The 25,334-nt window shown below is 42.0% G+C and overlaps 1 protein-coding gene across 7 annotated transcripts in view; it reads left to right on the top strand.

The window, feature by feature from the left end:
- The window catches only part of arhgap32b (Rho GTPase activating protein 32b), an 80,000-nt gene that overhangs the window by 20,600 nt on the left and 34,066 nt on the right, over nt 1-25,334 (top strand). For 4 of the 7 annotated variants that reach the window (XM_054755273.1, XM_054755275.1, XM_054755276.1 and 1 more), the window contains exons 3-5: nt 8,150-8,255; nt 9,050-9,144; nt 9,691-9,775. In XM_054755273.1, the coding sequence (XP_054611248.1) occupies nt 8,150-8,255; nt 9,050-9,144; nt 9,691-9,775 (286 nt within the window). Of the gene's footprint in view, nt 1-8,149; nt 8,256-9,049; nt 9,145-9,690; nt 9,776-19,892; nt 20,492-25,334 lie in introns of those variants that run through there. The other 3 variants (XM_054755277.1, XM_054755278.1, XM_054755279.1) reach the window with 3 other exon arrangements.

A 25,334-nucleotide genomic window follows, 5' to 3' on the forward strand; every position in this document is an offset into this window, starting at 1 on the left:
AAACTTCCCCATGACACCCTTGGCCGAATCTTGTTGGCAAAGGGGTAGGTGCTAACCACAGACACAACCAACCCCAGTTCATCTTAGTTGTTGGGTATCTCCGCACGCTTTCCTGTGCAGTCATTTCCTGCTGCTCGTGGGATATCACTTCTCACCTCCTGATTAAATTGAATTGTTACATTCGCCGCCAGTGTGTTCTAACTTGCCTCCTACACCTTTTGCGGGGATCTCCTTTGTTTAATCAGAGGAAATGAAAGCGTCACAGTGGCACATTTTGCTTGACTTCGCTCATCTCTTTTTGTTGTTGTATTGCTGCTATTTTCAGCAGGTCTATAAACTGCACATCAACGCAGATGTCATTCGTCCAAGTGGTGAGTGTTGTGAGTCATATGAAGGGATGGGAATCTTTGTGCACCTCACCATTCGATTACAACAGTGCTTCTCAAATAGTGGGCCGTGAGGTGTTTGGGGGTGGGGGGGTGCGAGGCAGAGGGCACTGTACTGTATACTTCTGTATATACTATACAGTAAGTAAATGTAATATTTTCATAATTAGAGCACATAAATCTGTTTAAGTCCTTCCAAATACGGTTTTTAACATTATTAGAGCCCTCTAAACATGAAATAACACCCCTACAGTCACCTTTACACCCGTATTGCCCAATATAGTAGACACAATAACAGAAAATAAGGCATTCAAGACATAAATAAGCCCCTGCTCGCGTGTGTTGCTATAAATGTGTTCCGGCGCTAGGAGAGCAGAGTGGCGGGTGAACAGGAGGTGACGTCGGGGGTTGAGACTGAGTTTTAGCCTGGTGTGGGGTATGGCTGCAACAGTAGGCGGAGTTTTTAGTATTCTATTTTATTTATTTAATTATTTTATTTAATGTATATTTGAATTCATTTACTATGCATATTCTTTGGCAAATAAGGCCGTGTTCAACCACAAAACATGATTTATTAATCACAAAATTTCTGTGCCCTGGGGGGGCATGATATGATTCTTTTTGTTTGTTGAATTCATTTTCATTATGTTTTTATTAAACGTGACAACTTTGTTGTACAGAAGCAAAGGTATCTAACAGGAATTGTGTATCAAAAAAAATGTAAATGTGTCCTTGTACACATTTAAGAAATAATGTAAGCAATATTCGTGCAATGTAACATTGACAAAAAAAGCAATTTTGCCATGGCAAAGTAAATAGCAGCATTTTGTAGTTAAAAAAAAATTCTAGTTTGGTTGTTCAACATGAGTGCCAAATAAAAGAGCACAAAAACACAAAAGCAATTATTTTCAAAATGTGTACTTCTGCATCAGTAGCTAAAAAAAAAAAAAGCTTTTGCTGCTTTTTAAGTTTCGTAAACATGAAAGGGTTTAGTTACAAATTAAACACTCACTCTGTATCAGCTGCTCAACAGTACTTTCAATCTTCAGCAATATAAAAAGGCTGTCCGGAGTTACATAAATGTGAAATTCTGTACCTAAAGCTCAACTGTGGTACACAAATATGAAATTGACTTCAGGCTACGGCTGTCACTAACGATTATTTTCTTAGTAGATTAATCAGAGGCTTGTTATTTTGGTTAATCGAGTAATCGGTTAGGCCCTAGAGGGACCAAATCAATATGAAGCACACACAAACAGTTATGTGGTGGTTTAGTCTGCGACATATCAGAAATGTCCATCACTGTTTTCCAAAGTCAAAGCTTGATGTGTGTGAATATCTTGTTTTGTCTACAAGATAATAGGTCTGCTTTCTTAGCGGAGTAAGGAGATAAAAAAATATTCACATTAGAAAGGTTGAAATCAGAGGATATTTATGTTTTTAAATAAATAAATAAAGTTGACTCATAGTTGTCGATTAATTGGATAGTCGATTGATCATTGATTCTTCAATTAATTGTTGCAGCTCTACTTCAGACTGAATGCACAGAACACCGAATCCCTTTGACAAAACAAAAAAATCCTTTTATAAACTGCTTTCAACAGGCCATTGCTACAAAATCGGAAAAAACAGGCCACAATAAAAATATCTACGTTGTGATGCCAAAGTATTTTATTTTAGCGCAACACAGCTTTCGCATGCCATAAATTCTGGACTATTGAGCGCACCTGAATATAAGTTGCACCCACCAAATTTAAAGAGAAAAAAAAAATTGTACATATATAGGCCGTACTTGTCTGTAAGCCACAGGTGACCACGTTTCAACATGGGATAGTTACGCAGAAGGACACTATAAACCTTGCAATGCTACCTAGTTCAACAGTTCAACAGCTGTCGTGGTCCAAGCAGAAGCTGGAGTAATTCTACACTTGATCTCACTTGCTTAAGATTTGTCAGATCATGATCGCTTCATGAGACTTCAAAACGTGATATTAGCGTCCACTTCACGACACACGTTAGCATTATGGCAATTGCAGTTCTTTTTGCCATAAACTAGCCTCGTCATTGTTTAAGCCGTAGGGTTCAAAGCGAGTGAAAAAAGTAGCGGTTTATAGTCCGGAATTTACGGTAACTTGCCAAGTTTGCTTCCGCCGTTGATGTTGTTTTTCCACACGTCTGCTTTTCAATTACAAATAAGTGGATAGCTGCTAAGCATGCGTGATTTATTTAATTTTTCGGGGATCAGCAATCACCCGATTGCCGAAGAAGCTGATCTTATCCACCGATGTATCTCCACAATGGTCTGAAAGTCAGCCACTGTCCCTTTTTGCTCTGCCGGACTGACAGCTAGCAATTGAGCAAAGGCTAAAGGCTAGCTATTAGCACTTATGAGCAGTGAAAAGAGCAAAGCTACTACGAGGAAAATGACTTCCTGGCATTGGACGACCAGCCATTTTTGGTCGTTGAGCATGTTATTTTTGGTAAGAGGCTGAAATCAGGTCTGTAGTGTAACCTGTTGTTCAAGTTTTGTTTGTTTTTAAAATGTTAAAAATGTCAAAATGAGGAACTGATATACTATAGTTTATATAAGTTTTCATTTATATTTGAGAGAACTACCTCTTGTTAACAACATAGCAACAAAACACGTTTGTATTGTTTCACAGGTTTTGTTCATTGTTTTTCAAGAAAATAAGATGGGAACATTGAAGGTCAATCCATCCATTTTCTATGCCGCTTGTCCTCACTAGGGTCGCAGGGTTATGCTGGAGCCTACCCCAGCTGACTTTGGCCGAGAGGTAGAGTGCACCCTGGTTTTCTCCAATCACATGGCACGCATAAGTCAATTTAGAGTCTCCAATTAACCTAACATGCATATTTTTGGAACGTGAGAGGAAACCGGAGTACCCGGAGAAAACCCACAGGCTCACGGGGACAACATGCAAACTCCACATAGAGATGCCCAAATCTGTATCGGCCAAAATTGGAATCCGCAGGTCAGGCTTTTTTAAACATTGGTGAATTCTGATCGGCCAGAAAATTATAATCTGTGCACCCTTAACACATGCACACACACACACACACACACACATGCATACAGTCAAACACAATATATACAAAATGCTGTCTTCGTTTAGCTCAGTCCCCACCTGCTCATTGCACAGTGTTTTGCCAGTCATGAACGAGGTCTAAATCCTGCCCCAGGGGTACCATGGCAGCAGTAGCTTAGCATACATTAGACAGTGGTCCAGTATTAATGCAGAAAGCCAGTGATTGAAAAGAACAGAAAATCACAAAGGCTGAAAAGGAATGGAGTGGAGCCACGGGTAATTGTGAGAGGAAAAAGGATGTCTCTTTTTTTTTTTTGCCTCGTGATAATCACGCTGGCCGCACAGTCAGGAGATCTGTGCCTGTATCGCCATTGCAACATCTCTGTGTGGACTTTGCATGTTCTCCCTGTGCATGCGTGGGTTTTCTGCGGGTATTCAGGCTTCCTCCCACATTCCAAAAAGGAGATTCTAATTTGTGCATAGGTGTGAATGTGAGCGTGAATGGTTGTTTGTGTATATCCGCCCTGCGATTGGCTGGTGACCAGTCCAGGGTGTACCTGACCGTTAATCACTTGAGTTAAGTAAATGTCATTGCTGCAATTTCTTCCCGTTCAGACATCCTGATCATCTCGTTCCCCAATATCATTTAACTCCAGCTGGCCAGTATTTCCCAGCACCACAGAAAGTAATGCTCAGTGGATACAGTGGAACACATCAAGTCCTGGTCACCACGGGTCCTTTGAAAGTCTTCCGTACATCTTTCGATTTACAAGACCTAAAAAAGTGGTAATTTGTCTGGAATTTGCACATTTTCAAAAAGGAGGTATTCAATATACTATAGGGCCGAGCTCTTTGGGGCTTTACCAGTATATTCCAAAAATATTAGGAAAAATAAATGCATTATCACATCAGTGTCCTCCCCTTCTGGAGAGTGACCAGACCTGCCAACAGGCACGCATTTTGACCCCTGAAAACACCCGTACGCCTCACCGCTCTCCAGGCACGCACCGCAGGCAGCAGGCCCCAGCCCCAGCCCCAAGCCCAATCCCCGAAACCCAGACTCAAATCCAACATACTGGCTCGCCCTGCAAACTTGCTTCGTGTGACGTGCTGCTTAAAAAAAAAAAAAAACCTTCATCAGCAGCAACTGACTGTTGTAGCGACTCGACCAGGTGCCTTTATGGTACAGAGTTGTTGTTTTTTTTTGTGAAGTCACTTGCTGTGTGGATGGACTGAACGAAGCTCTGCACCACTCTCAAAGTTTTGAACCATTTTGGCACTTATGCCTGCCCACAGATCTCAAATATAACTGTAGATCTGTTCACTGACACCACTAACTTCTATAGCGTCTAGCGTGAGGAAATAACTCTCATTAAAAAAACGAGTTACGTTGAGTGCTGACCATCGACAAGCTAATTGTTGCGGTAACCATTCTGTCTTCCGCCTTTCGGCCGCTAACAAGATGGACCCATTTCAATTTTGGACAATGATGTCCATCTTCTTTGCTCTGTTAGCACGTTAGCACACGCTGTTGTTGTGATGCGCGGACAACGGACAACGATGCCGGAGGTTCAAAAATCCTTTTACCACCCATTCTCTTGTGTCTCGGTCTGAAGTCGCAAGTAATTGTGCAAGCAATGGCTACTTTTGGCTAATGTTGATAACCGCCTGTGTCGACAAAAGTGCCAATCCGAGGGATGTCGACTTAAACGGATTCCACGGTAATACGTTCTATGAGCATAGCTGCGTTTTGCAGGGGTTAATGTTTCAACGGAAATGACTGGATGCGTAAATAATATTGTGACTGAACACTGTGCATGAATTTGAAATGTTCTGACAAGACACACAGATTGACTACAAATGGAATTTTACTGACAGTGCATTGCCGATTTTGTAGTTTAAATTAAATCAGATTTTTTTTTTTTTTTTTTTGCTCGTTGAGCATATATTTTTCGCCCCACATTTTTGCTTTCCTGCTGTGGCACCTCTGCTGCAGCAGCAGATGGGCTCCACTGGAAATGAATGAGAGGCCTGCATCTGTGTGAGCTTGGCCAAAGGCAGTTTTGCTGCATCAACAGAAAACAAAAAGCCCCACATAAACCACAGATCCCTTTCACTTAAAACTAGTCCATATCTCAGAGGAGCTTCTACCTGCGTCCAATACAAGGCAAAGCAGGTAAAAAAAAACAACAACACACAAACTGCTGCATACAGAAACCTCATTTTAAAAAAATAATTGGGCAGCATGGTTAGCACAATATTTCGGTTTTAAACAGAATGAACAAGATGAGCGCGTGAACACCGACGACCGACACGGCCAATTTTCTCAACTAGGGAAAAAAAAAACTACCGATGGAGGTGCCGCGGGCGGCGGAGCCCTCATCCCAACAGTCAACACTTATTGAGGTGTTTGGTCTGCAAAGTAAATATCAACAAAACAGTGCAAATGGTGTGTGCTCACCGACAACGTCGCTTGCTACATTGCAAAAAAAAAAAGCAACTATTTGATACAGTTATATGGCATAAATTTTATGCCATTTAATTGTGATGTTTCCGTGAAACATTAAGGAAAACAACGTGGTTAATCTTCTATGTCTTTCACTGTCAACAGCTTGCAACTCAGCCAACAACATACATTACATGCAGGCAACGTCTGTGTCAAGCTAATGAGGCTCACACAGGTGCACTATACTTGAGTACCATCTCGTGGTTCAAATGTGAAGTACACCTCTCATGACAATAATTAATGAAAAAATGTTGTCGATAATATCCATTATCAACGTTAATTTGTAGCACAATTATCGACCAGAAAAATTTGTTATCATGACAGGCCTACTGTACGGAGTTGCAACAACAAGCTACATTCGGTCCCCTTATCATTTTTATGAGTGCAGGTGTACAGGTAATGCCAACTCTATTAGTGGCAAGCTACCACAAATAAATGGGATGGAAAACATCGGTACAGTAATCCCTTGTTCATTGTGGTTAATTGGTTCCAGACCCAACCTCGATAAGTGAATTAACACAAAGTAACATTCAATATTAATAAATGGAGTAGTTTTTGAGTTAGAGCATAGAAAACCTGTTTATGACTTTCTAAATATGATTTTTACCATTATTAGAGCCCTCAAGACAAGAAATAACACCCCTACAGTCACCTTTACACTCATATTACCCAATATAGTACATATAATAAGAGAAAATAAGCCATTTAAGACATAAGATTCATGCTCGTGTGTGTTGCAGTAAATGTCTTCTGGACGTGTGGACAAGAAGTGATTCAGGGTTCAGTTTTAGCTGCAGTCCGTGTTAATATGATGTTGATGATGGCTGTAATTATTATGTTATTATTGTGCCTGTTGTGAGATAATTGATTATAAAATAATAAAAGCCTGTGGCATCAGCTGGTGCGTGTTACTAGTGCCACCTAGCGGCCAGTGCAGACTACAGTTCATCAACATCTTGTATTGCCTTAAACTGTATTTGTGTTTTAGTTCATTAAGAACATATGCTTGCTTTTTTATGCTTTTTTTTTTTTTTTGACTAATAATAGGCCGTAGTCAACCACGAAAACACTGATTATTTTTAATTATTTTTTAAAAAACTGCAATCGAGTGAAGGAGCGAGGGATGACTGTAGATAATTTCGGGAAAAAAAATAAACATAGCATTCACATTGGACGTTTTACTTTGAATCCAGCATTCAAACAGCCAAGCAACACAGACGTTAGCTAGAAGTCAGATGACCATGAGCAACAACATATAGTAACATTCAAAGTGCTTTCAATATTTTGTTTTGTAATGAACGTCTACTGTAGTGTCTGTTCAGAGCAGGTGTTGGCTTATTAGGATTTCCCAGTTACATGCCGTCTCACCAAGGAATGCTGGGAATGCCATGACGGCCGCCACACTTAAGAACAGAGAAGGTGATAGCGGGCAAGCGAAATGCACTGTTGTAACGTTGCCACTATCTGCTTTGTCTGCAAGGGTTCCACTTGCAGTACATCTGTAGTCCTCAAGCACTAGCTTTCAGTGATGCTAAGGGATGACAGGATCGGGATCTGGAGGATCAGGAAATTTACTTTTTTTTTTTGTCTAGACCTACTTTTCCAGTGTTTCCCCGAGGTTTAAAGCTTTGGTGTGGGATTGGGCTGACGAAACCGACACAAACACGCATATTGCAATCACTCTTCCACATTGAATGACCTTAAAAAGGCGCTTCATGCTGGAAAACCCTCCAATGTGGCTGAATGACAACAATTCTCCAAAGATGAGTGGGTCAAAATTCCTCCACAGCGCTGTCAGAGACTCATTGCAAGTTATCACAACGCTTCATTACAGTTGTTGCCGATAAGGGTGGCCCAGCCAGTTATTAGGTTCAGTGGCCAATCACTTTTTCACACAGGGCCATGTAACTTTTGATTTTTTTCTCCCTTAATAATAAAACGTTTCATTAAAAACTGCATTTTGTGTTCAGTTGTGTTGTCATTGACTCATATTTAAATCTGTTTGATGACCTGAAACATTTAAGTGTGACAAACACGCCAAAAAATAAGAAATCAGGAAGGGGGAAAACACTTTTTCACATCACAGTATCATGAGGATTTGTAATAGTGAGTATTACAGACCCTTTTAGTGTCCTACCAAGTGAAATGCATCCAATTTTAGTTTAAAAATGGACTTAATGTGAATTGTACTGTGTTTATTGTGCCTACAGGGGCCTGATACTTGGACGTCACCTGGAGGAGGACGACATAGTGCCTGAACTTGCTCACATTCACCCCAGAGAGAGACCTGACTGGGAGGAGACCATTAGTGCCATGGTTAGACAAATGCACAAGTGATTGATAAGTCTGTCTTGTCCATAAACTCGTATGTACACTAACTGATATATTGCTACTTAGAAGTCTTCGGCTATGTCTATTCTTTGTTTTAGTCCTCCTCCATCTTGGCTTCCATTCTATTCCAGTCCAGTCCAGCACCGTTTAATATTTCTTTCTCTCTCGTCTCTGGTTTGGGTCTGACTTCTTGCAACAGTACAGTGGAAATGAGGCCGTCTCCATGGTAACATGCAGAGCCGCCTGTGGTCTCTGTTGTTGGTTGCCTCCGTTGACTGGGCAAGAGAGAGGAGGGAAGCAACAAGCTCTCACAGCTAATGAATATTGAGTTTAGAGGCGTGGCCTTTTCCGTCTGCTTGTCTTTGCTAAATATTTGATTGTGCACTTGGACTGTACGAGAGCGCCATGCACTATGGATGTCTCCAGTGGTTCAACGAAGTGACAGGAAGCGCTCAGCAACTGTCAAATCAGCCCCCCCGTTGCAGTGTCAGCCATTGACTGTGGACCCCAGTGTAACGGATGCCAGCTGGTGCAGGCCTCACTCCCTGACACCTTTTAAAAGTCACGTTGGATGTCGAGTTGACTGTCAGGGCTTTTAACTCGAGGGCTAGCGCACTCGACTCTCATTCAGTGAACCTCGGTCCAAGCACAGGGAGGAATGCGGCTGGCTGGCTGCGATTCAGCATTCTTTTTGATTTTTGATCTTTTGTCACCTATAACCATGCTAGTGATTTGTTTGCACCATATGGAGAACTGAGTTTGTGTGTATGAATTTTCAGGCAAGAAGCGCAGAGATCCCAGAGCTGCGGACCGAGCCCCTCATGCGCTCAAGCAGCAGCAGCACAGCAAGCATGAAGGTCAAGAATGTCAAGAAGTTAGTAGACACACCTCCTCTACAAACACACACCCCTCTATCCGCCGCTCTCCTTTCCTTCTTTATCGCCTATTTTCTCCTCCTTGGGTCTGTACTATTCCCAGGTCCGCAAACCTCCAATGACTTCCTCTGTAGGGGTGCAACGGTACACCATATTCACGGTGCAGTATGCACCACGGCTTTAAGGTCACAATTCGGTTCATTTTTGGTACAGGAAGCGAGCAAAATACAAAACGTAAAACAGCTCAGTGTTTGCGTGAACATCTTTCATGATTTTGCAGCATGAATAGTTCCAGCTTGTAGCCACGTTCACCATCTCTGCTGAGCAATGGCGTCACGCTGCTTTTGTCTTATCCACTTGTCTTTGTCCGTTTACGTATTTCACCGGCAAGGCCAAGTGTTCCCAAACACTTAATGTGTACTGTGTGGAAAATCAGGCTACAAATCCAAGTACCGTTACACCCCTACGCCGCTACATGTTTTACTGTTGAGGTGCCCCCGTGAGGAGCGAACACTGAACCAGCTCTGTGTGTGTTTTACGTTTAGACTTTGCTTCACCAAGGGCCACTTTCCGAAACTGGCCGAGTGCGCGCATTTCCACTATGAAAACGTGGACTTTGGCACAATACAGGTAAGTCACGTTTGTTGCTTTTTGTTTATTGCCATGTCAATGTTGGAGCACAATGCGACATACTCAGTTGTTCGCTGAGGGCTTCTGTTCTTGGGCATAGTATGGAATACGCTGCATTTACACACAACACACACAAACACAAAGTATGGGCATTTTACTTGGTTACATCGATTGTTGTTTGAATTTGTCATGGAGGGTCCACAGCAGCTGGATAGTACACATCAGAGGTGTGGACTCGAGTCACGCGACTTGGACTTGAGTCACAATTTTGATGACGTTCGACTCATCAGAGACTTGCAACTTAACTTGGACTTTGACATCAGTGACTCGGGACATGACTCATGACTTTAAAATACTAGAGATTCCCAGCGAGCGTGTTGTGTAAGATGTGTCCTCATTCAAACTATTCAGTCATTTCTGGCAAGACACAAAATTTTCCCACGCAATCTGCCTCACTGAATGCATCCATTAACGCCCAATCAGGTTTAAGAGCAAACAAGGGTGTGGCTGACATTTCCGTGAGCGCCAGACGACTGGAGAGTGGTAGGAAGTTATTCACAGCCAGTGACGGCTATGCAAAACGTGTAAACAACGAAGCAAGACCGGGGAGAGGTTTGGTAAGGGAGTGATCAACAGAAAAACCTGCCAGGAATATCATGGTTTTATAGAGTGGGCTCTGATAGTAACTGTAATTTCATTGTGTAAAATGAAGGAATTTTCGCTACCATTTGTGTCCACCCCCGTCACGCTTGTGAGTTAATTAGCGTTGAGAAACGCCTAGAATCCCTTCTGTTTTGTTTCTAACACACACCAGCTGCAAAGCAAGATGCTCGGCTATAGGTATGGGGCCAAATGACTCTGTGAATATAATAATATATATTGATATCTAAAAATCATGTGGTGTCCAAATTGACATACTGTATTTCAGTGTGGGCAAGAGTTTATTTGCTACTATTTTTCATGAACTTTAAGGTTGTACAGTTATCTTTTCACATGTTTTTTATGATGTGACTGTGATTGAACACTGCAAAAAAGTTGTGAGTGCACCTCAACTTTAAATTGGGACTGTCGGGTTTTTAATCATCAGGTTTGGGGAATGTGTCATATTTCCAGTGACGTGATTCAAGTGTCGGGGCCGCACGGTAGTCTAGTGGTTAGCATGTTGGCCACACAGTCACAGGAGATCGCCAAGACCTGGGTTTGAATCTCCGTTCGGCATTTCTGTGTGGAGTTTCCATGTTCTCCCCGTGCGTGGGTTTTCCTCCCACATTCCAAAAACATGCATGTTAGGCGACTCTAAATTGTCCATAGGTATGAATGTGAGTGTGAATGGTTGTCTATATGCAGTCCTACCTGCAGTCCTTTATGGTATGAAACCAGTAGGGGTCAGCAGTGAGCTAAACTTGGTCTGCATTGACTTCTGAAGGGAAGAAATGATGTTCGGTTCACCTGCAGCATGATTGTTGGAATAACGTGGTTTAAACCCTCCATCCTCATATATTATTGATCTGTAGATTTGTTGTACTTGTTTTGTCTGTAGTGTGTGTTTACTGCTGGTAAGCGTAGCCGTGTCACCCATGGTCCCGTCTCATATTGCTCTTAAGAAGTTGTGCCCTTTGTTTGTAGTTTTGGTGTCTGTAAGCCTCCCTACTTCTCTTTCAGGGAACAGTAGCCTTAGCGAAAGATTTTGTTGTGGCTCTTGCGTTAGGCAGTACAGCAACCAAACACATTTTTTTGTTCCTAAAATTAACCATGTAGGTGAGAATCAGAAGAATTAATCCTTGATTAAATGATTCATGATAAGGCTCATGATATATAAAACAATCTGCTTTTGGAAGAAGGTTGTGTGCTTGGTAATACTTTTGTGCACTGATATCTATAACAACAATCTGCATGTGGCTTCAGTCGCAATTCTTTACTACTGCTGCTACTACTAGTGTAAGGTAAATAGATAATCAATGAGTTGTGGTTGCTCACGCTCAAGAAAACATTTCCCCCTAGCGTTTTGGTAGAGAATTGCAAGTCACAAACTCACCCTTCATGCCACTACTAAGCTAAACCCCAATTATTTGACATATTATATAAGTTTTTTTTAAAGTAACGTAATATTGACTGTACTTGTAACTAATTAGATTTATGAAGGAGTAATACCGCAATTTGCCCAATACTGAAGGTGTGTGATGTTACATACAGTATATGCTATATTGTTCATGGTCAATCTATTCCTTATTTTAAAAGTAGTCAACGTATTCATTGAAAATCATTGAGAAAGTGACGTTTATTGAGTATCCTATTAGCATTTTTGCTATTGCGACAAATACCTCACGTCAAGCTTTCCATAACAATTTTAAGGCTAAAAGCCTGATAGTGATATTTTCCGAGATTGTTTTATATTAATTCATTGGATAAATATAGCAAGACCAGTTGAATTGTAATATTTGACACCCTATTAAAGCATGCAAATTGTTAAATTAGTCTAAAAATAGCTTTAATGGCAAAAAATAAGCTTTTGGAAATCAGCTAGCTTACCTGACACACTGCCATTGTGGGGAAGCCTTATCCTGGGATAGTTACATGACAACCACTCCAAAAGGTTTTGCAGCTTGTTTTCTATGAATTCATTGAAGAAATATAGCAATAGCAGTTGAATTGTAATATTTGACACCCTAATAAAGCATGCAAATTGTTAAATGAGTCTAAAAATAGCTTTAATGGCAATAAATAAGGTTTTGGAAATCAGCTAGCTTACCTGATACGCTGCCATTTTGGGGAAGCCTTATCCTGGGATAGTCACATAACAACCACTTCAAAATGTTCTGCAGCTCGTTTTCGATGAATTCCTTGAATGAACATCGTAAGGACAGTCGAATTGTAATTTTTAATACCATATTGAAGCATTGTTGAATGCAATTGTTGAATTGTTAAATGGCTTTAAAATGACACACTGCCATTTTGGGGAAACCACTGTTGCAACCCCTCCAAAATAGTTCACTGTCACTTAGGGACTTCATGAGTTCAAGTCAAGCACAAAGCCGTATATGACCTTTTTTTAATCACATTTAAATGGTTGCTGATGTGTATCACCATGGCTTCGTATTGGTGAAATAACTAAATAAGCTGAGCCACAGCCAGTGTAATTTAGGTTGATGTTTTAGTGTCATGCTGGTCAACCCCAGAATGAATGTATTGTTGCTATAACCTGTTATTTTCTCTTAGTACTGACCTGATATTTAATAGGCTGTAACAGAAGAGGTTAAAGCACACAGGGCACAATACTTCAGTGTCAACCAAAAGGCCCCCAAAAACACACACGGTTTTTAGTAGCAGTTTGCAGCGTTACAACAGGCGTGGTGTTTGTACGTGCGCATTGTCTTGCGTCTAATAAAAACCGACGGCTCGGTCATCCTACCCTGTCGACCAGCTTAATGTGTGTTGCTGCATGGCTGATGCATTTGTCTCATCTGCCGTTTGGCTCCAATGTGACAGATTTTCCCTGAACATCTGTGCACTTCATTTTGTCTGCACTCCAAGCATCCATCCATCTTTCTATCGATCCTTCCCTCAATCACCTGCCTGTGTCAGCCCCTGCTGGCTGAGCACCCTGACGCAATATGCTCCAACTGCTCAGTCACTGCCTTTTAACACAAAAGACCACGCGTAGAAATGAATTTTAGTGTGAGTCAGAGCTTATTAGCAAGTCACTCACACGTACCCAGAACACATGAAGGACATAAAATACAGTCATAAAAAGATTAAATACAAGAACTAATTAAACTGTAATTTAAAAAAAGGCCATTTCAAAGGAGGGAGAGAGTCTTACTTGGAGGAGAAAGTCTCAATAATGAGACCACTATGCTGCCTAGTTATCACTGTCCATTTCTTGTCACATGTTTAACGATGCTGTCTTTACTAGGGGTTGTGTGATAATGATCAGGCCGATATGAGGAATTGTGACGTCGCACTGATAAATCCGATAAATAAAAAAAAATTACTCCAATAACTGATATTTTTTTTTAAAAAGCCCCAATGAGGCGAGATTATCCGTACTGTGCTGAAGGTGGGTTAGGAGCAAATCGAGCGCCGCTTTTCCCCTGAGCGCACTTGTAAAGACACACGGCGTCGATTGTGTGGGACTTCAGAGGAAGACATCTCACCAAATGCTCTAAATGCTCTGCAAACATTCCACGATAAGGGGAAAAAAACATTAAACCTTATCAGCCAAGTGTAGGGTTAGGTACTGAATTGGGTATTTTTATAGGCACTTACCGAAAATTTGTCGGTACCAATGAGCACCGTTTCACATAAAATCAAAAGGGTGGAATGTCATGGCGCCGCTCCTAACAACATTAAATTGATAAGAGAAGAAGACCAAGCCAGAGGGAGGGAGCAATGTTTGCACCAACAAGGAGACAAATTAACGCTACAGGAGCTGAAATAAATCATATTTTGAAGTGCAAGTACATGGATACAATAAAAAACAGTTGAATAAATGTCACTGCTCTGGAAGAAGACACTTTTAATACAGGACATGAAGGAAGCATGGAAGCATCCTGGTGTGTATAAACAACCAAACTGCCACATTTTACCCAAACCAAACCACCAAAAAACATCGATCTTCACGTGAAATGCCAGCATCGCTACAATGCGCAGGACCCAGGGCTTGTTCCTATCTCCGTGGCGTTTGAAAAGTGCCAAAAAGACGACCCGAGGGCTGAAGCGACCTGTGATTTCATCTTAACGACGGGCCCTTTACCGTCGTTGAAGATTTTGTCGGCGAGTAAACCCGTTGGAACAACGGTTTGTACCTCTGAGCCGACCCTGTTTTTAAAGGATTTATTAATCGTAGTTTCACTTTTTACTTTCATTTTCTTTGACTGTGCCTCACATTTGGGAGATGTAGCGAATGACAAAAAGTTAACTAAAAAGTACAAAATTGACATTGTCATTCCTCTTTTTCTACAGTATCATTTATAGTGATGCATCCTCACCACGGAACATCGGAACGCAAAGACCGCTTGTGCAAGCACCACCTCGGAAATTACAAACATGAGTCGGACAGAATTTGACTGGCTTTTGCTCTTGTCCTTTGGCCTCGACACAAAACATTCTGATTGTCTGCAAATAAAATGGCGTCAAGCGGCCTGTCACATGTTCTCCTCACAGAGGATTTCTGTGGATTTCTTGTGAGCCGAGGATGATGTAACAATTTAGACCCGCTCTGTCCCGGTTTGAGGAAACAAAAGATCAGTTGGAGTGCACACACACACACACACACACACACACACACACACACGCACACGCACACGCACACACTCAGGCTGTCTTGTCTTCCTCGTGCATTTGCTGTTTCCCCAGCGACTGGAAGATGGCATTGTGCAAGGGTCAAGCGAAAATTTAATTGGTTCTTCAGATCTGTAGGCGTTATCATTGGTTACCTTTTAATCATCCACATCTATCCACATCCTTTTTAACTCCTTGCCATCCTGAGGCCTTGTGAACAATTTTCATGACGAAACTAGAATTTTGAGCTGTCGCCATGCGTGAATATAGAATGGTAGGTAGTTCATTGTTGTTGTGTGTGTTAACTTACCTGTTTCGTGTTGTGCTGTTGATTTGTGACAAAGACTGTGACCATCTGCCCGTTTGCACTGCGTTGTCACGTAAGGATGTCCTGTTCGGATCTTCAGGATTGGGATCGGCTGCCGAGCCGCTGTATTTCGAAGATCTGATAATATCGGCTTCCGCCATGCGATCGGGACGATCCGGTTGCCATATAACGTTCTTAACTCTGAGCCACACTCCAACACGGTAGGTGGGGTAGTGCACCTCAAAGCTGGTTGCCACTCGACTCCTGCCACCCGCAAGAAGAAGAAAACGCAACACCACCATGCAGACATATCCGCGGTGTTTCACGTTGGACATTGGATATTCGGCCGCATAGCTACAGCGGTAGTTCCCCCTCATTGTGCCCGGACTGCTTGCATGGGAAGTGCCGCTCTAATCGCCGGTTGTTTATACTAGGGACTGTCAATAAATGACTATTGCGTTGAAGAGAGTTTGTTAAAAAAAAGTGATATAATCTCTATATATATAATATAATCATACACACCGCTATATAATCACACCGCTAATTGATCTATAACCATGTCCTACCCTAAAAGTATTTTGCACGCTCATTTTTTTTCCAATTTTATCTTTAACTGGATGGACTTTTATTGGCTCTTTTATTGGATTAGGGACCTGACTCTCAGAGGTTTGTTACAGAAGCCAAACAATATTGTTGGTCATGCTGTGTGATAAAGTAAATTCAGCAACACTTTTTTTTTTTTTAATGATCGGTATTGGATCAGTAATACTATTAAAAAATAATAATAATAATAAAAAAAAAAATCTGATCGGATTGGAAGCCTTGGACTTGGATCAGGACATCCCTATTGTCGAGCTGGAAGTTGTAACAAGCCACTCAGACAGTCCAATTCTAATGTGTTTGCCAGCGAGGATGAGCAGATAGGGCCAAATGTAAAAAATAAAATAAAATAAAAGGTAGTGCCACATCCTTCTGTGGCGGTCCAAATGTGATTGTGGCGGCCGCCACATATAATTGCATTTATGGGAAACCCCATATGCGCCATATGTACAGTATCCTTTTCTCCAAACATAAATACAGTAACAAACGCCGCCGGTGCAAACACTTTTCAGTCCGTATTCTGCCGCTGCAACATACTGAAGTGAGCTGATTTCTTTTCCTTTCCTCCTTCACACTTGACAAACCTCCCTGTCCTTTCCTGACATTTCAACTGCTGAGCTGGCTGCCGGAGTACATGCTTGCCAACTGGAACTCTCAAAATATGGAGCCACAACCCCGCCATTAATTTTTGCCATTGTAGAAAAGGATGCCTTGACACAGAAGCAAGTATTCCCACTGAAAAAGATTCCACTGAAAACCAAAATACTAATATGGGTAAAATACTACAGTATAATTAGATTTTCTTTTATATTATGATGTGTTTTTAATGGCAGTGTTCAGATATCCCCTTCATGGCCATCTTCTTACGATGTAGTGCTTTTCAGTTGTGGTTTAATGGCAATGAATTGGTGTGAGTGGGCACGTTGGAGGGCAGGTTGTGCGGAACACGCGTCAAAGCTTTGAGAGGTAGGGGGTAGACCGGCCTCTCATGGTCACCGCCATTATTTCGGTGACCCATCCCGCTGCGGCAATGCAGCATAACAAAGCGTAAAGTTCATTTTAACGGCAAAACCCTTTGCCCCATTGCGTTCTTGCGTTTCGACAGCAATTCATAGTATAAATAAAATACAAAGACTCAAATATTTCAAAAGTCAAAAACCCACAACACACTCACTGACCCAAGACTACATGTGTGTGTAGGTTGGGTATCGTTTACGTATTATCCCGTACCGGTGCCATATCAGGCCCTTTGAAACAATGTCAGTGCCAGAACCAGTACTTAACTCATTCAGTCCCAGACAACCCCTTCAGTACCGGCCATTTTAGATGATTTTGACTGATTTTTCAAGACACACAGAAAACTGTGTTCTATGGCTATAAAAACATGGACCCTACCAAAAGAAAGATTAGACTCTCGTCTTTCATCAGAAAAAACAAGTTTGTTTCTACCTTTTTCCGTTCTTTAGTAATCAGCAGGAGAACACACGTAAGTTTCAGGAAAATAGCAGCGAAAAACAGCTTTTTTGAAAAGATACTTTTCAAGCATAACTTTCACTTTCACACAAGTTTTTTTTGCTTTGTCAACAAGTGCACCACAACATAAACAATACAAAAAATGTTGTTTTATGTCAAAATAACAATTTATTGACCAATATAACACCATGAACTACTTACAATTTTCTCATTTGGAACTGAACTGTGTGTTTGCACGCGTGTGCTTGCGTGTGCATGCGTTAAAATTTCCCGGCAATACTCATCCTTCTGCACGCCACACTCCACGTTCTTCCATTTCCTTCCTTCCTGCCATCTTATGTGTTTTTTTCCATTCAAATTCACATGCCCAGCGCTTATCAAATGCACTTCTGCCACCTTGTGGCCGTTTTTATGGCTTAACACTGCTCTAAAAGTGACATCTCGTGACACAAAAAAACGTAAAAGACGTATAAATACGTCTTTGGGATCGGGCGTTCGGGATTCAAAAAACGTAAAATACGTCTTTCTTGTTGAAAGAGTCAAAAAGGAAAACAAACATTTCATCCAGAAAACAGTGCCTTTTTATTTTTATGGAAGTTGCTGATGTGCAAGTTGAGCAGAATTGTCACTTAAATGTTTCCATAATTAAGATACAACGATAACCAAGTCAGCAATAAATTCACCAACATGAAATAAAAGCCACGGTCGTAATCATCACGGCAAAGCCAGCAGCAATACAGAACACAGGGAATGTGCAAAACAATTTTGCAAGATTTTACAGCGCTTTTAACGGCGCATGTTTGCTGCTTAAGTGCATACATTCCGCACAGTTGGAGCAGAAACTGATAACAGATACACAGTTGTGACTATGTTAGACTACCGTTACCAACAGTGTTTCCTAGGTAATCAATTAAATGACGTGGCTTAGTTTTTGAGTCATTTGGTTTTTGGTTTTCTATTACAGAATGTGGCGGTCATCAAATGCAACTGGCGAGAAGCAATGGCGTTACTGTCGGCTATTTCTGTGTGTTGGTTTTTGCCAACGTCTCCATCCACCTCCTGGCCCTGCCACACCCAAGCTGTAAACGCAGGGGAAACACCGGCAAAGGCGTTGCCTGATGTCACTGCTTCGAGGCGCCACCTCGTGTTAAAGGGACATCACCTAAATTTGTCTGCTGCCTGTTCCGCTGGCATAGCAGTGTTGCAGAGTTGGACAAACTAGGTCATCATTGGATTATTCTTGGATATTCGTAAGCAGATTTGTCGTTGAGAATAATTTGATTCTCCTGCAGCCACTCAAACAGATTTGCCTGTTGCTACATGCAAGTGATGGAAGTGAGAGGCTATTGGAGCCGCCCCTTTTTTTTGTGAAAGGAAGCTACACTCTCGCTGATAACACACACCACACCACAAGGGGGAGTGTGTAACCATTGCATGTTCCTGGTGGCCTGTCCTGACTGACCTGACATCCTCTTCATTGGGTGTGGTCATTTGCTTTTATTTCCGCCCCCCTGTCCAGCAATCGGTCTTTGGAATGAACTTTATACAGTGTGTGGTTGGCACATGAAATCATCACAGCTGATACAATCACGCACACAGTAAAACTCGAAATGCTATTGCAACATTGTTGCTATTATAGTATATCCAGATACTGTACTATAAATACAGTATATGCATATTAGTAATCAAAGTTGGAATATTCGTAGCAGTAATAAGAAAAAGAAGAAGGAGAAGCGAAAGAACGATGATGCAGCTGTGTTATTTTACTGCCGTCATTGTATTTTGAAGGCCTGACTTTACTGACTACAGGATGTGTACACTCAAGTGTTGCCGATTGGCCTGGAAGCTGTGCTGCTCCGGGCGGAGAGGATTTTTTTTTTCCTCGTTAAATACGACCAGAATAAGGGGAACTATTAAAACGGGAGGGCACCAGAAAAGAGGGGCAGAATAGAAGAGTTTCACGGGGAAAAGGAGAGGGTTGACAAGTTTGGCAAGTAGTGATTGGATTTCCACCATTCGATGACTCGGCTGCAACACAAGAGCATGGTTTTGATTATGCTGTAAGCTTTGTAGGCGAGACTCATTGTCTCTTTTAAAGTGGAGCGACAATTTAAATGCACCAAAAGATATTGGAGAGCCAAATGAAATCCTGCTTTGTACATCAGTTCAGAGAATGATCACATTTTGGTGGGAACTCTCAGTGGATGTTTTGTTGATGGTTTGCATGGTCTGTAGAGTTTCTGAGCACTGTGCTAGATTGGAGTTGGGGGGGAATACTGCTCATGTGGAGGAAACAAAACTAGCCCTTCTGTACGTGCACCCCTCCTCCTCTTTTCCCTATTTACCTCCTGCCCCCTTCTCCTCTGCGTGTCCTTGTTCTCCCTTGGTTTCTCCCTCCATCCTCTTTGTCCTGGGAATGTACCAAGCAGGGAGGGGAAGATGAGGACAGAAGGGGGAGGGGTGAACCAGCATGTCAGACTGGGGTGAGGTTGAAGAAGGGAGAGAGGATAGCGTGTGGGGCAGACAACAACGTGTGCACTCTAAAGACTGCAGCGTAGACCGGCCTGGAAGTTTTATTTGAACAAAACTCGGAACGCCGCTTGACGAATTCAGTGGCCAGAAAGTTTTCCCGCTGCAAGGCATGAAAGAAAGGTAACCTACAAACAAACAAAAGCAAGAGGAACCGAGACCGGACATCACAATGGCTCCAAAGGCCGAGTGCACACGGTGAAAGCCGTCCAGCTGAGGAAACCACGTCACCTTTCATCCTCCAAAGTTGACCGTGTTATTCTCTACGCTTCTTCATGCCTCACAGAAAGAGCTCACACTGTCTGTGAAACGACCAGGAGAACGCGCTTCGAACGTCCCGTCCAGCGGAATTGTGCTCAGGATTGCTGAAACTGGACTCTGTGAGACGGGATGACAACCTGAGACCAGGGACAGGTGTTAGGGATTTAAGGGAAAGGCACAGCGTGAACCTCAGCTGCGTGAAGGTGAATGGAATTGTGGCAGCTAAGACGAGAAAGGACTGAAAAGCAGTCTTGACCTTGCTGTAGGTAGGCATGTGTATTGCTGTATTTGTTCTCATACGTGCCTTTTTTTTTTTTTTTTACATGCATCTGTTGTGTGCTTTTTACCTTATTCCGATGACTACTATATGGACATAGCTAATTGCTCCGTTGTGGAAAGCTACTTTCCGTAAAAGGCTGCTGTTTATTTTCATTCCGGTTCCATTCTGCTCATGTGGAAGAGGGGACCACAAACACAAACACTCACAGTTGCAAACACTACGTTGTCTCTTTGGCTACGTTCACGCCTTTTTGTTTTTTTTGCTCATATGTGACCTACCTGTGTCTTAATTTTTTTCATGTCAATGTGAACAGTACAGTCCGATTTTTTTTGTTTTGTTTTGTTTTGTTTTGTTTTTAAATGCGACCCAGGCCTCTTTCATTTGTAGCTATAAGTCTGATATGTATCCAATGCTACTGCAGTCTAAAGGTTCAGGTCCCGTATAGTCGACCTATACGTCATGAAAGGCGACAAATGTTGCAGTGTCAGTGGAGAAAAGAAGTAGTTTTGGAAGTGGTTACTCACGTAAATGTCCCGCCACTCCTGGCCTGACAAATGTTGCAGTGTCAGTGGAGAAAAGAAGTAGTTTTGGAAGTGATTATTCACGTAAATGTCCTGCCGCTCCTGGCTTTAACATCCACCCCCACGCTCCTCGAAACAAACTGCCATAGCCAAAATTCTTGCCCTCTTCCTGCTTAATCTCCTACACAAAATCATTTGGTTAAGAAAATGTTGACTTTGCGCAAAATCCTTGCAATTGTCACAAATGTAACGATATGAAAATGTCATATCCCGATTATTGTGACCGATATTATCACGGTATTGCTGAATGTACTCAAAATGTCCCAATACACAGACTGAAGTCTAACAAAGGCTTATTTTGAAAAACAAAACAAACAAACAACACACACAATGTACTTTTCTCGGCCAATCCCAGCATTGCAAAGTGCGCGAGCGCGCCCTCTTATGAATGGTTGCCGCTTGGAAGGCCGGTGATCGCGCAATGCATTGTGGGACGCAAACTTTTGTTTACGTCAGAGTTGGTGCGTTGAGAGGGAGATACGCAACATAACTAACGGTTGCTTCTCCAGGAAACGAGCAGCATCAAAGGCCCTGTGAGTTTACCGAAGTACGGTTATCAAGCACGGTTTTTCGATCTTTTGGATTTGAAACGGTAATACCAACCGTCGAGAGTCGTACCGCGGTTAATCATTAATACCGGTAATCATTACGTCTACGTCCACGTCTACTTCCGTGAACACGCAGCACGGCATGTGACGTCGCGTTTTCTGCGCATGCGTGTCACTTCCCCGACGCGTTCTGTTCACATTACACACAAGTCCAAATGTGAAGATCGAATTGACCAAAAAAATCAGAATTGGGCATCATACTCTGCAGTGTGATCGTAGCCTTTGTTAGCAAGCTCTTTCATGGGAGGGCATTGCCCAAAACCCCTTTTCACAAGTGTAGTATTTAAAATTTAAACACAAGTCTCCTATGTTTACAGCTTTTTGGGGCAGGTTGGGGGTAGGGGCTGCACCAACACGGGCACACATGAACGTGTGCAGCTAAGCCGACTGTAAAGGGGCGATCACATTACAGTTCGCCGGTGTGCCCCCAGTATAATCATAGTGGAAACACTGCTTTCCTGTACTTCCATAATAACTAATATGTGAGGGTGTGTTTCGTTTAAAGCCTTGTTCACTAGTTCACACATCAATTTATAGTCATGATGCTTTCTTGGAAGGTGAGATTTGCAGCTCCTGCTGTTGCTGCTCACAACGTGTTTTGGTCTGTAGAAGGGCCTAGCCTTTTATAAAGATTGACACCCTTTCGAGAGTGCCATTCAGTGTGAGTGCAGGTTGACCTGATTGTGATTTGTATATGTGGTCCAACTACTGGCTAAAAGCGAGAGGCACTTGCTGGCTTGTCATGTTATTTCCATTGGAGATCAAATTGCTGTGTTGGGCAGTCTTGTTTATGGTTTCCTGCACCACTGGAAATGTCTGTGTATCTTTAGAATAACTTTTAATAGTTAGGGTGCAGCTGTGAGTCACCCTCCTTTCCAGCGTTATTTTTTGCCTTTAATGCCTTTTTATGTGATTCAGCATGACCTCTCATGTACAACAAAACACATAAGACGAGTATCCACTCACGCTGATATTGTTTCTTCTAGTCATTCTGGTATTTGGCCACCACCTTGCTTTCCATACACTATATGAACACATTTATTAAGACAAACACTTCATCTTTAGATTAACCCCTTTCTGGTGGGCTGTCTTACTATTTTCATGATGCGGCTGCGATTTTACGCCAAACTTTATTTGCATGCCGAGGTGTGTTATACATCATTGGAAAGCTTAGTTTGTTCGGATTGGACTGATATATACACCACTCCAGGATACAGCTACAACTGCAGGCTGCATAAGCACCAATGTTGGATCAGTTGCAAACATATAAACATGAATGCAACTCAGTCCGTGGAAGAAAGTCGTCTTACATTGCGATCATCCAGTGAATGTACATACAGTGGAACCTGTTTTTTCGTCATTAATCCTTTCCAAAAAGTCAGACGAAAACAGATGAAAACCAAAGCAATTTTTTCCATAGGAAATCATGTAAATGATTCAGTCCCAGGCACTTACAAATATTAAGATCAAACACTTCTCTGAAAGATCCACTATCCATTAACCTGTGAATGCTTTGTTTGGGCATTTGAGTCTATGGAATCTGCGATTGGCTGGTGACCAGTCCAGGGTGTACACCATCTCTTCCCGAAAAGTCAGCTGGGATAGGCTCCAGCACAACTCCACGACCCTAGTGAGGACAAGCGGCATAGAAAATGGACGGATGGATTCTGTGTACTGGTAATGATACGTGTGTTGATCATATCTAAAAGTTAGGACATAGTCTTGTGAACCATGAGCTCGCGCTCAAACTTTTATTTACAAGCGACTGTGAATATCAACAACGGAAACGAATGTCGACGAAAGTTGGAAAGAAACCCTTTGAAACTCCTCTCTTGCGGAGTGTGAAGGAAGCTAGCTCTTAGTTTAGTGTGTGCGTGTGGGCGGGCGGGCGGCTCAGGCTGTATGAGTGTGTTTAAGCCGTGTTGTTTTCACCGCTGTAATGTAACAGAACGTTTTACGACGCCTGCTGATGTGCAAGTTGTAAGGACGCGAGGCACGTCCGTTCTTGCTACCAGCTTGTCTTAACGGTCAAGGGACATTCGCAATACACACAACACACTTCCGGCCTTCAAAATAAGAACACAGTTTGCCACATACTATCTAATTGTGTAAATCTGTCTTCCTTAACCACAAGCACGGGCATTACAGTTGGTAGAGGATTTTGTAGCAATGTGTGCAGAGGCTGATAAAGTGATAAAGTTAGCCAAGCTACATTGGTTTCTGAAATACTGGGCAAAATTGGATGTATTGCATCAATAAATGTAAGGATTTTTGCATTCAATTAATGGACATTTTATTTACTGTCACAAAAGTACACACTCTATGCTGGTAAAAAAAAACAGAATTCACAAAAATTAAAACAGGAAAAAAACGAATTTGGGGAAAATAATAAAACAAAATTTGGGAATAAATCAAATGGGTTCTCCCCTTATCTGTTCTCGTGACTGCGTCCCTGTGGGGATGAGTCTGGTGTACAAAAACTTGATTAGTAAAGATGCCTGATAGAGCTTGTCATTTATTTCCTCTAAACCTTCCAACGCTGATTAACTTTTGTCCTTATACCATGATTCCTCACAGAGATGACTCGGTAAGCAGTGATTCGGCACTCCTGTGGAAAATATCTGGAATGTACGTTTTTCAAACTCCTTGTAAGGCTGAAGAATGCATCATATTCAGTGTTTCATTGCAGTCACAGCCAAGTGACAGGGCTGTATGGGATGTGGCCTTAGTCTGCTGTGTCTGTGGAGTTTTACTGTCAGGGCTGCACAGGTCGTGTTTGTCACTAGTCTATCATTCTGAAGGAAAAACCAACAAAGGCTCAGATGGTAATGGTGACCAAGGCCAGCGGTCAAATAAGGAAATGTACATTTTCAGTGCTTATAGTCATTTTGTAGTTATTTTTTGATGCATTGCCGTAGTCGGGAAGTAGCTACTGCCACTGGGACTTGCAATGTGGCAGTTCTGTCTCTCGTTGAGCCGTAACAAACGCTTGCCTGAAAGTGTGTTGGTGTACGAAATCATCAGGTAAATCGGTAATGCTAATTGCGTGCATAAATATGGGATTTCCAGTATAAATTGGCATCGAGCTAGCGCATTTGTTTTAATGCAGTTCATTTATGTTGAATGTCACTGAGAATTATGTATTTTTTTTTTTAATTGACATGTTCGGTTTTGTAGTGCTTCAATTGAGACCCTGTTATCTGTCTGCTGAGCTTGCAAGTCGAGACCAAACGTTGGCAGGAACAGAAGAACGCTGATCCTGAACGTCTCTCTCGCCCCTCGCGCCACCCCCGTCACTTTCCCGCGCTCTGCTATTTGAAAGCACTGATGGAGACTTCGTATACGCACACACAAATGTTATTTATGTTGGTCATGTCATTTTCTACCAAATGGCCCAGGGTTTAAGAGGTTAAGCGGATGCTACTTGGGCCAGACGATCATCATGTTGAGGATCAGCATGGAACTCCCGTTTTAATCTTCATCTTTTACGGCGTTTATTTCCAGAAACTTGAAAGTGTCTTTCTTATGAGGTTATTGGAGAGTCCTGTTATATTTCATTCAGAAGAGAACAGAGGAAAAAAAATCAGCTATTTGATTACCATTTTGACGACAGTTATTTTCATGTCTCGCTTTGTCGTCT

This window comes from Dunckerocampus dactyliophorus, chromosome 16, assembly GCF_027744805.1.
Source record: "Dunckerocampus dactyliophorus isolate RoL2022-P2 chromosome 16, RoL_Ddac_1.1, whole genome shotgun sequence".
NCBI classification, from domain to species: domain Eukaryota; kingdom Metazoa; phylum Chordata; class Actinopteri; order Syngnathiformes; family Syngnathidae; genus Dunckerocampus; species Dunckerocampus dactyliophorus.